General features: G+C 41.9%; 1 protein-coding gene across 1 annotated transcript in view; it reads right to left on the minus strand.

Moving 5' to 3' along the window:
* LOC109927452 (G-protein coupled receptor 83-like) overlaps positions 1-15,462 on the minus strand; it is a 22,163-nt gene continuing 6,701 nt past the window's right edge. The window contains exons 3-4 of the mRNA XM_020527477.2: positions 7,999-8,132; positions 1-2,362 (exon numbers count right to left, since the gene is read on the minus strand). Of these exons, the coding sequence (XP_020383066.1) occupies positions 1,744-2,362; positions 7,999-8,132 (753 nt within the window). The 3' untranslated portion in view covers positions 1-1,743. The remainder of the gene's footprint in view (positions 2,363-7,998; positions 8,133-15,462) is intronic.

Consider the following 15,462-nt stretch of genomic DNA (forward strand, 5'->3'; position numbering starts at 1 on the left):
AAAACTGCGGTTTCAGTGCCATGCTTAACCATGTTGGAAAGCCCAAAACAACAAATAGTCAAACCTTTTTTAGCGCAAATATATTTTGAGCATTAATTTTTTATGAAGACGAAAACTAAGGTTGATTTTACCTTCAGATCTAAAACACTGGTTGGTAATTTACAGTTGAGATAGACACATAAAGTCCTTGCTGGATTCCAACTCAGATTTGCCTCTCAATATTTCATCCTGGCTTGTGAACTTTCACAGCCAACTTTCATAGAAGGTACAGGTTCTCCCAGACAAATTTCTGGATCTTTTTTTGAGGAAGTCATGAAAACTAGAGGACACTGTGCCTGGACTTCCGGCATATGCATGGGATCATAGGCACCTTAATTATTGATGTATTAAAACCCATGGATTCTTGTTATGGCCTTCACTGCTTCACATTTATCTAAATGTTCAAAATCACAACATTAAGATGGTCAAATTTGCAAACACCACTGGTTTGGGATGGCAGGTTGTAGGTTTTTTTAATGGAAGGATGAGTTGAATAGTCTCCCTCATTCGTTTGGGGTCTTTTATGCTCAAAATAAATCAGTGACAATAATGATTTTGGAAATATAAACGTTGCTATTTTTTAAAACATAGGTTTTGAAAACATTTCTAACGTAAAGGTGTAAATATCAAAGTTATGTAAAATTTTGATTTCCTTCCTCCTCATTCTAAAGCTAATTATGACCATTTGTAAACAAAACAAGGAATAGATCTCTTCTTTAAGGCTATAAATTACAAGATTTAAATCCAAGATCCAGAGATTAACTGAAAATTATTTCTAAGATTAAACTGATACTGAGATACAAGTTATTAGTAAGCATCCTTGATGCCTGTTTGTACATGTAGCCACAGAGGCAGGTAGTAACAAAATAATTTGATTAATTTGTGCACTTAGCTATACAATCTGATCTGAGTCCATAATGTCCATGTATACAATTGTTCTTTTGACCAAGTAACATGACCACAACAAAACATGATACAAAGTTTTAAGAATAATTTTGAACAATTTAAATATATGCTGTTTATATGATTGCTTAGTGAGAACTGCAGTGATGCAATGCAACAATAAGTAGGCTTACAGCACTCAACATACAGTTTCAGCAAGATGCACTGGTCCAACAATGAAGCATATATTTTCACCAGATTACACCAATATTTTCCGAACTACACACAGTAATTTAATTTATTTTCAACTTTTCAACCATTTCTCAAAATCTCCTGAGAGATTGGATCATTCTTAAATGCCTATCAAACTTAGTCGTATATTTCTCATTAGAAAGGAGTAGGATGGTGTAGTGATGAAATTGTTGGTCAGATAATCCAGAAACCTGGATTAGTAATGAGCTCCAATTTAGGAATGTGAATTCAGATCCTTAATAAAACATGGGAAGAGTGGTGGATGCTTGTAACAATAAAAAGTGTGAATGAAGTTGTGGGATTGTCATAAAATCCCAACTGATTACTTTTGTTCAGTGATGGTAGGCCGCTGATTTTACCATGTGTCTGACCTCTGACATTACCATGTGGTTGTATCAAACCACTATAGTGAGACCATCACCACCTACTCAGGGAAAACAAGTGATGGCTACTAAATGCCAGCTTGGCCAGAGATTCTTACATCTGAAGAACGATGTTTTAAAGGTTGGAAGATCTTGCACATACTCTAGTTGTTGACATGTACCATTTAAAATGTCCTCCCTTTCCAGATTAGCTTACAGTCACAATAGGTTCAACAACGGAAAGATCAGTCCTTGCAGAGTTGGTGTTAAACCTCAAGTTTTGAGCTTGATTGCCTCTCTTTTGGCTTCTGTCTTCAATCCACGCCTGCCTGTAGGGAGGAGATATACAGGGAGGGGGTTGTGCATGGGTGACCCTTCGCCTTTTGCACATATCCAGCAAGGATTTAAGTTCACCTCGGAAATTTGCATTAAGCCAGCAATAGATGAAGGGGTTGTAGCAAGTACTACTCATGGCGAACCAATGGAAAGCAAAGTATATGGCATTATTGGTGTTGATGGCCTTGCTGGAGATGAGTACAACATAACAGTTGAGGGGAAACCAACAGACAGCAAACACTACCACCACGAGCATCAGCATCTTCAGGGTCATTATTTTCTTCCGTCTGTGGGCAAAATACTGCTCGACAGTGATGTCTCCAATGGCATTCCTCAACCACAGCTTCTTTGCCACTGTCGTGTAGGCTACAGTTATAATCAGAAGTGGCAAAACATACAGGAGAATGAAAGTAGACAAGTCCGTGTACTTCCAGTATAGATCAGCTGGCTGCGGAAAATTGTGGAGACATAAACTTCGCACTTTTTCTTTCCTGGAACAAAAAATAGATGAGTGAGTTCTTTAGAGGTGAGGAAGTAGGCAGTAGCAAAACATGGCGATATCTTATGAGCCACCCATTCTACGGTGATTGAACCCATTGATCTCAAATAAATTTCCGTCCACAACGAATGTTCACACCAATGTGACTTCAAATCTCTATTCACACGATCACAGGATGCCGCTGAATGGAAATGAGAATCTGGGCTGTCAACTATGCTTTTAGCTTTTGTTCTAAGCTTTGATTAGTTAGCTACTCACTGATTACTCTACATAACACTGTTCAATTAGTGTCAACTAGTGCCATGTGTCAGCCTTAGCAAAGTGGCAGCACTCTCACTCAGAGGCTATAGGTCCAGCTCCCAATGTAGACACTTGAGAAAATAACCTAGGCTGATGGGGGGGGCCATACTTTCTTTTCGATGGAATGTTGAGTACAGGCCGTCATCGTGGTACAATTTGAAGAACAGCAGCGCAGTTTTCCCAAACCTTTGTTCAACATTTACCCCTCAAATGACATCTAAAATAGATAATCTGGTAATTAATTTCATTGCTGTTAGTGATATCTTGCCTGTGTTTAACTTGCCTGCATGTTTTCTGCAATATTGACAACACTTCAAAAGGGCAAAATTGGTTGTGCAGTGCTTTGAGATGCCCAGAGATTGTGAAAGGTGCTATATAAAATAAAATATTTTCAGTGTGTCACCTTAAGAGCACTGTAAAATCTGTTTTCAAATTCTGTCCTCTCCACTATTCATCTGAAAGCATTAATTCCTTGTTGGTGTACAAGTTCTGGGGAACTAGGTGCCATCATCCAGTTAGTTTTGTTTACGTGTGAGCCTAGATCACAATAACAATAAAGAGGGTATTTAGCCAAATCCAAATCTGTTCTCTGTTCTCCAAATCATATGTGTGCATATGTTTGCTTTCCAGGAATGCTACCAATATGGCTGTAACATAGGCATCAATCTGGCAATGTGCAAAATTGTCCAGGTCTGTTCTGTACACAAAAAATCAGGTCAAAGCCAATGTGGCCATTTACTGACCCATTGGCTTTCTCTCAAATGTCAAAGTTACAGAAGGTTTTGTAAACACTGTTATCAGGCCACACTTACAAAACAATGTTCTGCTTACTAATACTCAATTTACATTCAACTCAGTCCCAGGCCTCATAAGAACTTTGGTCCAAACATGGACAATAGAGTTGCGTTCAAGAGTTCAGCTGATATTGACGGTCCTTGATAAAAAGACAGCAATTGACTTGAGCTTGACACCACGAGACCCTAATTAGTCTGATCAGAGATGTTCTTGCACACCTTAGAAGCAAGTGGGATTTGAACATGGGCCTCACCAATAAAGAAAAGAACACCAGATTCTATCTTAATTACTGATCCCTGGAACCATTCTTGTAAACCTTTTCTGCATGTTGTTCAGTTTGTTCACAAGTGTGGCACCCTGTACTGCTGATGTCTAACTAGCAGCTTATACAAATTCAGCAGTATCCCTTTGCACTACTACTCCCTCTGTAAATAAAGGATTCTGTATATTGCTTTAACTGATTGTTCTACCTGCTCCCCCACACCCTTTAAAATAGCACTGTTTATTGTGTATTGTTCCTCCATGTTCTTTCTACCAGAAGGTAGCATTTCACACTTCTGAAATAAAATCAGAAAATGCTGAAAATACTCAACAGATTTGGCAGTATCTGGCCTCTCTGCTTTTCACTCCACAGATGCTGCCAAATCCACCCTGTGAGTTGCAATATTTTTTGTTTTAATTTATTACTATGGTAAACTTGGATCATTTGAGAAATATCAACAACCCACTGTGCTGAATGGTGTCCCAAACTTTAACAACTTGTTCTTGAAGCTCTCTTCCTATTTCCCAATTTTCTCCTCTGTGTTTCCCAAGGATTGGTAATGCATTGAAGATTAGTACACACTTTGTGTGTGTAATATATATCTATAACTTATGTAAATTATACTCCAATTGCATCTGTTCCTATTTATGTGGCAATTTTGTTTGACTGGAGAGAAAATACATGGAGAAAAGAATTGGCATACTCTACACATGCTTTCGGATGGGTGCCTGCATCTATAACATAGTGATTAGCTTTCTAGTGCAGGCTAACATTAATAACATTCTTCCTTAATGCAGCTCTGCCTGACACTCAAGTCAGGAAATCTGCATAATGTTATGATGGGAAAAATATACCTCCATGATTCCAGATATTTCTTATGCATGTTAAAGTTGTTACATTCACCCAATTATTTTCACTGCAAAGACATGCCAGATAATGGTATAAGTTAGCTTTATATCATGCTCACTTTATGTACATAGGAACTTGTGCCTTAATTTAACGTGACCAACATGATAGGTAATAAAGACCTGTGAGCAAAAATATATGGGACGGTGGAGGTAGTGTGAGTCCCCTGGTAAACTCCTTCCATTGTACCTGGACCACTCATGGATGGGGCATCCTCTTTCACTGCTTCCTTGATCTTACTTCTATTAGTAGCTCCTCCAGCAGCAGCACTGGAAAACCTGAGAGCTCTTCCTGCCTTTGAAATCCTTTCCTCTCTAACTAGGTGCTCATGTCAATTCTTGTGACCTTTCACCTGGTGTGGTGTGTTTTCTGAATTACAAGATGCCCAGGATACTGTGAAATCTGGCACAGTGGCCTGAAGGACAACTGAAATGTGCCTTTGTTAGATGAATAAGTGACTTACTGCTGTCTTAGATATTGAGCTGAATCTTGTATCCTTGTTTTGGCTAACTGTCAATTTTATCGCGTTAACTGCAGTGTTACTCTCTGTGAGGCCTGGCTTGTTTTGTGGCATTATTATACCAAACTTGCCTTTTTATCTCCTTACTATGTCCCTGTGGCATCCCTCTCATTGGATCCCACCTGAATTGTACTACTCACTGTATCCTAAAGAACTCACAACAGTCGGGATATCCTGGAATAGACCAATATCCCTGGGGACAGTGTCATCTTTAAGAGGCTGTTGCACACCCAGACAAACACAGTCACTCCAGAGCTGCACTGAACCGCGCATGACATTTGCCCTCATCGTGACAGGGTTGGGAAATTCGTGCTCCATTTTGCAGACAGGGAGCGAAGGACCCTGGTGGATGAAGTGGTGCAGAGAAAGGGATGTCCTCTTGCTCCTGGACTGACAAGAATGCAATGCCATCAGCTCTCAGTGATCTTCTATGCACGGCCAGGGTAAATGACAACATCTTCTCTGCTACTTCATAATCGCTGTCTCTGCTACTGGACCCAAATTCCACCAAGGCTCATGACCTATCCTTCTTACTCTTACCGGGAACATTTATTTCACTCACTGTCAACCTCTGCAAACCCCATCCCTTTTAACCCACTCAGGAGACAGTAACTCTTTTCCCTGATCAGCACCAATAGCTGTGGCACCCACTTTAATCCCACTCAATTCCTCATTTTCTCTCATCCTTGGAAGAATGAGCTCACAGTGGGGCAGAAATAGCCAAGATGAAAGAGTGGCAGCCCATTATACAGGTTCATAAAATCATGAGGGGCATTGTTAAGGTGAATAGCAAAGGTCTTTTCCACAAGGTGGGGGAGTTCAAAACTAGGGGCCATATTTTTAAGGAGAGAGGAGAAAGATTTAAAAAGCCGATGAGGAGCAACCTTTTTACAGAGAGTGTTTAGTATGTGGAATGAACTGCCAGAGGAAGTGGTGAATGCATGTACAGTTACAACATTTAAGATATTTGGAATAGTACATGAATAGGAAAAGTTTGGAGGGAGATGGGCCAAGTGCAGGCACGTGGGACCAATTTAGTGATTCAATCAATCAATTTAGTTTGGGAACATGGTCAAAGTGGACCTGTTGGACCAAAGGGTGTGTTTCCATGCTGTATGACTCTATGATTCTACATGGGACTCCTCACCCAATAGAATAGGTGAACCCGTCCTTGACCACTTTAAGTGGCTGACTGACCATGCCCAAGCTGCTTGATGGATATCAAAGTCTGTGCTTGACATACTTTACCAAGACACCATCCCTGAAGGCCGTATCTCTCAATTGGGGATTCAATATTGCCACATCTGGGGAAAGAAAGTATTAGGAGCATTGCAGGGTAGCTTCATTCTGACAGTGCTTGTCCAGATGCACAATGGACTTTTGAAGATGCTGCAAAGGGATGCTGATGAATTCTGGGACATCCATTGTGTGGCGAGTTGTTTTGGGAATGACCCGTGGCAAGCTGGGGCTGGAATTGGACATGACGGACACCACAGGGACGAGGTAGGTAATTAATGTGGCGCATTTGGAAAATATGATGAGAGAACTCAATGGATACCCCACAAAAAAAAACTCAAACAACTAAGTCTTATCCAAAAGAATGTAAGATACAACCCTGAGAATCAGATCTGGGATCTCTTGTCTGTACAGTTTTTTTTATCACATTGAGTAGAGCAACAGAAATGGACCTCTCTAACTTCAAATAACGTTGATCTTGTTAATGTTGATCTTGCTTTGTGCACCTCCTGCGCATCTGTAACCTTGTTTGGTTCACTCTGTCTAAGCACCCTGTGATCTTTATGTCCTTGTTTGCCATGGTCTGCCTGTACTGCACACACAACAAATGTTTTCACTGTACTTAGGTACATGTGACTGCAATAAATCAAATCAAATCAAGTATTGACAGGTCACTCAGGAAAATAAGGAGTTAAATTCAGCAGATATTGATATTTAAATCCTTATACAAAACAAAGTATATCTAAGTGGTATGGTGCTTCTTCATTTATGTCTATTAAACCAACTTCCTTGGTCAGGTTATCGCCATTCATTGTTTGAACGTAACCAATAATGAAAACAAGGGTGATTATGGCCCAGATTTTATGGACAGTGAATTGATCACAAAGATGTAACAATCTCTGTAATGTAGTATTCTGGTTTAATTCTGGCACAAAGTCAGGGTGAATATCAGGTGTCAAGGAACAGTGATGTTTATGAGAAGAGTGAGTAGTCAACCACATTGAAGAATTCCGGAAAGTGGAATGCACCAATTAACTTCATATTTAAACCATTTTACACAGAGCAAAATAAACAGATTGTGTTAGACAGATTAAAATTTGAAGCATCTTTAACACATTTAGAACAAATAATTACATTGAAGAACTATGCATGTTTATCATGATGGAAAACTTTGACATTACACAATTAAAAGAATGATTTTCCAGGTCTCGGAAGATTATTCAACATCAGTTATAATGTAGTACATCATGAAAAACTCAACAGAAATGTATTAGAGACATAACTTTTCAAGGCTTTTGCATTGTGATATTACAATGAAAAAGGGGATGTTCTTGTCAATTCAGTGATTTCTAAAGATTGCAGTCGCCAGTCTCATCAACAGCACACCCAGTGGGGGAGAAGGCAATTGCTGGCAGCAGATTCTACATATGTGTAGGTGCTGAAAGTTACAATTAGCTTCACAGGCTAATGATCGCAAAGTCTGACAGTTTTGCCTCATCAAATATTGAAAAAAAACTTGACCCAGATTTAAAGATTAAGTGTGTCTATGTAAAATGTAATAAACTAAAAACAGTAAATATTCCCCGGCTGGCTTCACTTTCTGCCTCACCTGTATTCAACTCTGAATAACTTCTGGTAGATCGCATGTGGAAGGGAGAAGCAGGTTGCCATGATCCAAATGACAATGATACAGATGACTCCTTTAACCATAGACATCCTGGGCTTCAGAGGGTGCATGATAACCTGTGCAAAACACACAGAGGGGAGTCAGAATGTTCCAACATTTGTCCCAAATAACGTGCGAGTACATTGGCAACTTATCATCTGTGTGCACAGCCTCCAGTTTGAGACAAAGTACTTTTTCTCTCTTCAATGTTCTCTCCTATTGTTAAAGATATCATTCTGAGGCATGGTTCCACAGGTGTCAACTACCCATAGGATCCTTTACCCAGTCAATATCCTTCTTGTGTCTGGGAAATGGGCTGCAGCATCCATTTGGCCAGACAGGACATCACAGCCAATGGTCATTAGTAAACATTCACATACAAGAACATACAAACATTGAGGGAAGGCAGGCTCTGAACCCAATTATAAATGACTCCCAAGTACCTGTTCAGTAGCAAGTAATAATAAAATCACTACAGGAAAGAGAGATGTAAGAAGTTATTTCAGTAGTTCTCACAGAGTAAATAAAACTTTGGAGGGAAAAAAAAATTGTTTTTGTCCATAGATATAATATGGAGAGATCCAGTTAGATTTTTTTTCTTGCAGAAGCAGGATAAATTAGAAATTGTACTTTTGATGATGTTTGTTCTCTTTTCCAATAAGTAGATGTTGATGGATTTGTTCAGACTTTGCTGATAGACCACATGTCATGGAATGTGTCAAGTACTTCAATAGAGCTTATAATCGTTTCGAACATAAAAGGATGCTGCTCGGAATCAGTGATCTAGCTCAACTGTACAGTTATTCAGTCCCCACTTTGAAGAGTATTTATATTGAGCACCATCAGTGATGATATGTACAGAAAGTTAAACATGAAAAAAAAATCCCAGCAGGTCTGATAACATTTACAGATAGAAAAAAATGAGGTTTATAGAACTGATTTCTTCTGGTGCCATGCCTTTGGCATTGGAAGGGGTAAGGAGATGTTGGGAGGGGCAGGTGGTCAGAAAAGTAGGAGAAAATGAATCACATCAAGACAATCTGCTGGTGCCATCCCAATTCCATGGTAATTGCCCAGGGTGACAGCAAAGTGGCTCCAGAAAGATGTGGAGGCTTTGAAGAAATGCTTTACCAGGATGTTGCCTGGTTTGGAAGTTATTAGTTATGAGGAGAGATTAGACAAACTTGACTTGTATTCACTTGAATGTCAGAGGCTGAGGACAACCTGAAGCAAGTTTACAAAATTATGACAGGCATGAAAAGAGGTTTCAGGTAGAAGGGGGAAAGTTTAAAAGGAGATGTGAGTGGCAGGTTTTTTACACAGAGGGTGGTAAGTGTCTGGAATGTGCTGCCAGAGGAGGTAGTGAAAGCAGATACAATAGCAACATTTAAGATGAATTTTGACAGATACATGAATAGGCAGGGAACAGAGGGATATAGATCCGCATGGAGGCAAAATATTTTTAGTTTAGAACGGCATAATATGTCAGGGCACGCTTGTTGGGCTGAAGGGCCTGTTCCTGTGTTGCACTGTTCTTTGCTCTTTGCTAAATGGCCCGTTTCGAAGAGGCAGGCAGTCGATAGAGCGATTTAGGTTGATTAGAATCACCTTTTACCTGAAGACAGAGACAGACTGCGGAGATTGGAAGCTCCTCAAAGGTACTTGCCTTTCAGTGGGTCATTAGAGTCTGAGGATCTAAGCACCAAATGAAGGAGCTGCCATAATGAAAGGCCACAGCCATGGCACAAAGCAATCCTGTGGAGAAGGTGCCCTTTCCAAACTGATAGCCCCAAACCACTCAGGGCCTCTTCATCATCAAATTTACAGAAGGCATCTGAGGCCATTTCCATGTTAAACATTTTTGAGACTGCCACTCTACCGCAGCAGCGCTGACCTCTCTTGGTCACCATTTGCAAAGTGCCCTTCTGATTGCGTTACTATGGTAAGGAGAAATTTCCTCAGCAGAGAGTGGGGAGCCTGTTGTATTCTCTGCCACTAAAAGCGGTTGAGGCCAAAATACTAGATGTTTCCAAGAAGGAGATAGATACAGTTCTTAAGGCCAAAGAGATCAAAGGGTACGGTAAAGCAGGAACAGGATACTGAGCTGGGTGATCAGCTCTGATCATATTGAATGGTGGAGCAGGCTTGAAGGGAAAAATGGCCTACTCCTGCTCCTATTTTCTATGTTTCCCACGTCCCAACCCTTTCTGTCATTCTTAATATGGTGACAAGCATGGAGATGACCCACGGGGAGATGATGGCCGAGTGATATTATTGCTGTTAATCCAGAGACCTAGGTAATGTTCTTGGGACCTGGGTTCCAATCCCACCATGGCAGATGTGGAATTTGAATTCAATAAATATCTGGAATTAAGTATCTAATGATGACCATGAATCTGTTGTCAAGTGTTGGAAAAATCCATCTGATTCATTTATGTCCTTTGGGGAAGGAAATTGCTGTCCTTACCTGGTCTGGCCTACAATGTGACTCCAGACCTACAGCAACGTGGTTGACTCTTAACTGCCCTCTGGGCAATTAGGGATGGGCAATAAATTCTAGCCTAGCCAGTGATACCCTCATCCTGTAAATGAATAAAACAAATTACCAGGAGTCCGATGATCAGACAATTGTGCCAGGGCATAGGCTGCGGACCCTGATATAGTCATAAAGTTGGGTCCCTGATGTATGTCAGAAAATTCAGCTCTTTGATCAAATCAATGACCTCTAATTAAAACCATGGATGCAATATCCACTTCCTTCAGTGGCAAGGTTGATTGTGAGAAATGTGGGAAAATATGGTGAATTGATGAAAAAATGGAGTTTTGACATTGAGTAAAGAATTTCTGGTTTTCCCCTCACCAAATATTGCAGTGAGAAACAACCATCATTTTTGCACACACCAGCATGTCACCATTGTTGAAATCAAAAAGATTTGAGACAATATAACCCTTGAAATCTGGACTTTTGATCCTCAGAATGTTATTGTCCCTGTCTATTCTTTTTTTCCACCTATAATATTTGTATCAAACTATCTGACTTCTGTCTGCCTTAGTGGTAAATGAGTGTGTAGATATTTTGTACTTTAAAGGGGTATAATTTAAGCTGCATTGTAGTAATTTGAAACTTTCTTTTTATCTCTGCCAAAAGTAATGTGTGTTATGATAAATAGAGCCATTTTCTGTTAATGATAAAGTCTCATGTGAATTGCTTTTATCCTGAGAGCAATCAGTCAGGCAATTTGGTCATCTTTGTAAGTCTAATTTGGAATTTGTACCTTTAGTGACAGCTTGCGAAACAGTGGGCATGATTATTGATGTACTCTTCCCAGTTAAATTGTGACAATCACCTTTAACCTGCCTGTAACTGTCACATTTCTTTGCACTGCAGGGAGACACATGAATCTCAGGCATGGGCACCTGATGCATCTTATGGATTTTAGCTTTCCTTCATAGTGTGCATTCACTTTGAACTTACTTGAAGGCTCTGTCATTCTCTGCCTCTGTGGTTTGCTCTGCCCATAGGCAGAAATGGCAGCTTGTCACATTGTGAGGCACTGAACGATAAAGGGAGTTGGCATGGTGCTGCATGGCAGTGTGCTACGTGGTTGTCACATTCACAGCACGTGCCAGCAGTTTAAGCAGCAAACACACTGCATATGCTTCAACCATGAGAGAAAGTCAAAGGGGTCCAGTCCTTAGTGAGGCCTAGGGGTGTCAATTGTTCTGCACTGTCACATTCAGTCAAGGGTGCTCATCAGATTCCAGTATGGCAGGCCAGGGGGCAACTTTTCCTGCAGTGTGACAAAGGGTGAGACTGAATATGAAGAGGATGGATGGAACAGCAGCTAGTAGCAATGCAGGAGGAGGGTGGTGAGGAGAATCCAGTGAGTGACCAAAGGGGAGAAAGGGGTATTTTATTTCAGATTTTCAGTATCTCCAGTGTTTTACTTTCATTTGGACAGAAAGACCATGAAACCAAAAGAAATAGGAACAGGAGTAGGCCATTCTGCCCCTTGAGCCCACTCCACCGTTCAATAGGATCACAGCTGATTCAAAATTCCTAGTAGCTTGTGAGGATGAGGTGAGAGAGAGCCACTGAGTGGACAGGCTGCATGAAACAGAGAGAGCTGGTGTCTGTGTTGAGAGGTGAGAGACAAATCACAGAAACCCCTACGGTGTGGAAACAGGCCCTTTGGCCCAACAAGTCCACACTGACTTTCAGAGCTTCCCACCCAGACCCATCCCCCTATAACTCACCTCATCTATATATCCACACTATGGGCAATTTAGCATGGCCAATCCACCTAACCTGCACATCTTTGGACTGTGGGAGGAAACCGGAGCACCCGGAGGAAACCCACGCAGACACGGGGAGAATGTGCAAACTCCACACAGACAGTCGCCCGAGGGTGGGATCGAACCTCGGTCCCTGACGTTGTGAGGCAGCAGTGCTAACCACTGAGCCACCGTGCCACCCCAGACAACTTGTTGGGACACAGCAATTAGAGGTCCCATCGAGATTCAGACTTGGATTGCTGGATTCAATGTCCAGAGTGCTAACCGTTACATCATGGAACCAACTGTAAAAGGCTGAAGCATTCGCAACAATCTTCAGCCAGAAGTGCTGAGTGGATGATCCATCTCGGCCTCCTCCAGTGGTCCCCAGCATTACAGATACCACTCTTCAGCCAATTCGATTCACTCCACGTGATATCAAGAAACGGTTGGAGACACTGGATGCTGCAAAGGCTACGGGCCCTGACAACAATTCAGCAATAGTACTAAAGACTTGTGCTCCAGAACTTGCTGCTCCCCTAGCCAAGCTGTTCCAGTACAGTTACAACACTGGCATCTGTGCAGCAATGTGGAAAATTGCCCAAGTATGTCCTGTACACAAAAAGCAGGACAAACCCAACCCGGCCATTTACCGCCCCATCAGTCTCCACTCGATCATCAGTAAAGTGATGGAAGCTGTCATCAACAGTGCTATCAAGCAGCACCGCCTCAGCAATAACCTGCTCAGTGACGCCCAGTTTGGGTTCTGCCAGGGCCACACAGCTCCTGACCTCATTACAGCCTTGGTTCAAACATGGACAAAAGAGCTGAAATCCAGAGGTGAGGTGAGAGTGACAGCCCTTGATATCAAGGCTGCATTTGATCGAGTGTGGCATCAAAGAGCCCTAGCAAAACTTGAATCAATGGGTATCAGGGGGCAAACTCTCCAGTGGTTGGAGTCAAACCTGACACATAGGAAAATGGTCATAGTTGTTGAAGGTCAATCATCTCAGCTCCAGGATATTTCTGCAGGAGTTCCTCCGGGCAGCGTCCTAGGCCCAACCATCTTCAGCTGCTTTATCAATGACCTTTCCTCCATCATAAGGTCAGAATAGGGATGTTCGCTGATGATTGCACAATGTTCAGCACCATTTGTGACACCTCAGACACTGAAGCAGTTCATGTTCACATGCAACAAGATCCGGACAATATCCAGGCTTGGGCTGACAAGTGGCAAGTGACATTCGTGCCACACAAATGCCAGGCTATGACCATCAACAATAAGAGACAATCTGACTACCACCCCTTGACATTAAATGGTGTTACTGAATACCCCACTATCAACATCCTGGGAGTGACCAGAAACTCAACTGGACTCACTACATAAACACAGTGGCTACAAGAGCAGGCCAGAAGTTAGGAATACCTCCTGACTCCTCAAAGCCTGTCCACCATCCACAAGGCACAAGTCAGGAGTGTGATAGAATACTCCCCACTTGCTTGGTTGAGTGCAGCCCCAAAAACACTCAAGAAGCTTGATGCCATCCAGGACAAAGCAGCCCGCTTGATTGGCACTGCATCCACAAGCATCCACTCCCTCCATCACCAACATTTAGTAGCAGCAGTGTATACGATCTACAAGATACACTGCAGAAATTCACCAAAGATCCTCAGACAGCACTTTCCAAATCCACGACCACTTCCATCTGGAAGGACAAGGGCATCAGACATATGGGAACACCACCACCTCCAAGTTTCCCTCCAAGCCATTCACCATCCTTATTTGGAACTATAATGCCATTCCTTCACTGTCGCTGGGTATAAATCCTGGAATTCCCTCCCTAATAGCATTGTGGGTCAATTTATAGCAGGACGACTGCAGCGGTTTGAGAAGGCAGCTCAGCACCACCTTCTCAAGGGCAACTAGGGATGGGCAAGAACTGCTGGCCAGCCAGCAATGCCCACATCCTACAAATGAATAGAAAAAATAGAAACAACTCAGGTGATAGTAGGTCCAAGTTCACAACCCCTTGCACAGCAGGTAAAGAGTCACCGGACCCGAAACGTTAACTCTGATTTTTTTCCTTCACAGATGCTGCCAGACCTGCTGAGCTTCCAGCAACTTCTGTTTCTGTTCCTGATTTACAGCATCCACAGTTCTTTTGGTTTTTAAAGAGGTATTTGTAAGTTTAAAAACTTACGAGAAAACTTTATTTTTCCCAATGCCATCTTGGAGTTCCCAATTTGCTAGAATGGTAAATTGCTCAGATGGAGCTGTAGAGTGTAATTTTCCCCTCACTGGCAATTCAACCTATTTACACGCACCGTCTAAATCTCCTCTCCACTGCCAAAAAAACCCAGAAAATCCGACAGGTGAAACAGAGCAGATGAATGGATGATGTATTTCACCAGATGGCTGTCTTGGCCAGCTGTCCACTGTTTCTTCTGCACAACATGCCTGCACACTCCATGGCAACCATTCTCCTCAACCCTTCATCCACACAACAGCATTCAACATTGGACTAATCATGGACAGCGAGCTGAATTTCAGCAGTAAGGTGAGGATGACTGCCCCTGATATCAAGGTCATATCTGACAAAGTGTGGCACCAAGGAGCTCTGGCAAAACTGTAATCATTGGGAATCAGGGGAAAAAAATTCCACTAGTCAGAGTCAAACCTGCCACAGAGGAAGATAGCTGTCGTTGGATGTCAGCTATCTCGGCTCCAGTACAACTCTGTAAGAGTCCCTCAGGGTAGTGGTCCGAGATCCAAACATCATCAGCTGCTTTAATGACATTCCTTCCATCATAAGGTCAGAGGCGGGGGTTGTTTGCTGATGACTGCACATTGTTTAGCACCATTCATGGCTTCTCAGATACTGAAACACTCCATGTTCAAATGCAGCAAGAGCTGAGCAATACTCAGACTTGGGCTGACAAGTGACAAGTAACATACATGCCACAGAAATGCTAGGCTACGACCATGTCCAACAAGAGAGAATTTAATCACTGTCCTTTGACATTCAATGGTGTTACCATCACTGAAACCCCACTATCAATAGCTTGGGGGCTTACCATTGACCAGAAACTGAACCCATTACCGATTAAACATCTGTCGATCACCTCCTTAAA

This window comes from Rhincodon typus, chromosome 14 (assembly GCF_021869965.1).
Source record: "Rhincodon typus isolate 14 chromosome 14, sRhiTyp1.1, whole genome shotgun sequence".
Classification (NCBI taxonomy): Eukaryota; Metazoa; Chordata; class Chondrichthyes; order Orectolobiformes; family Rhincodontidae; genus Rhincodon; species Rhincodon typus.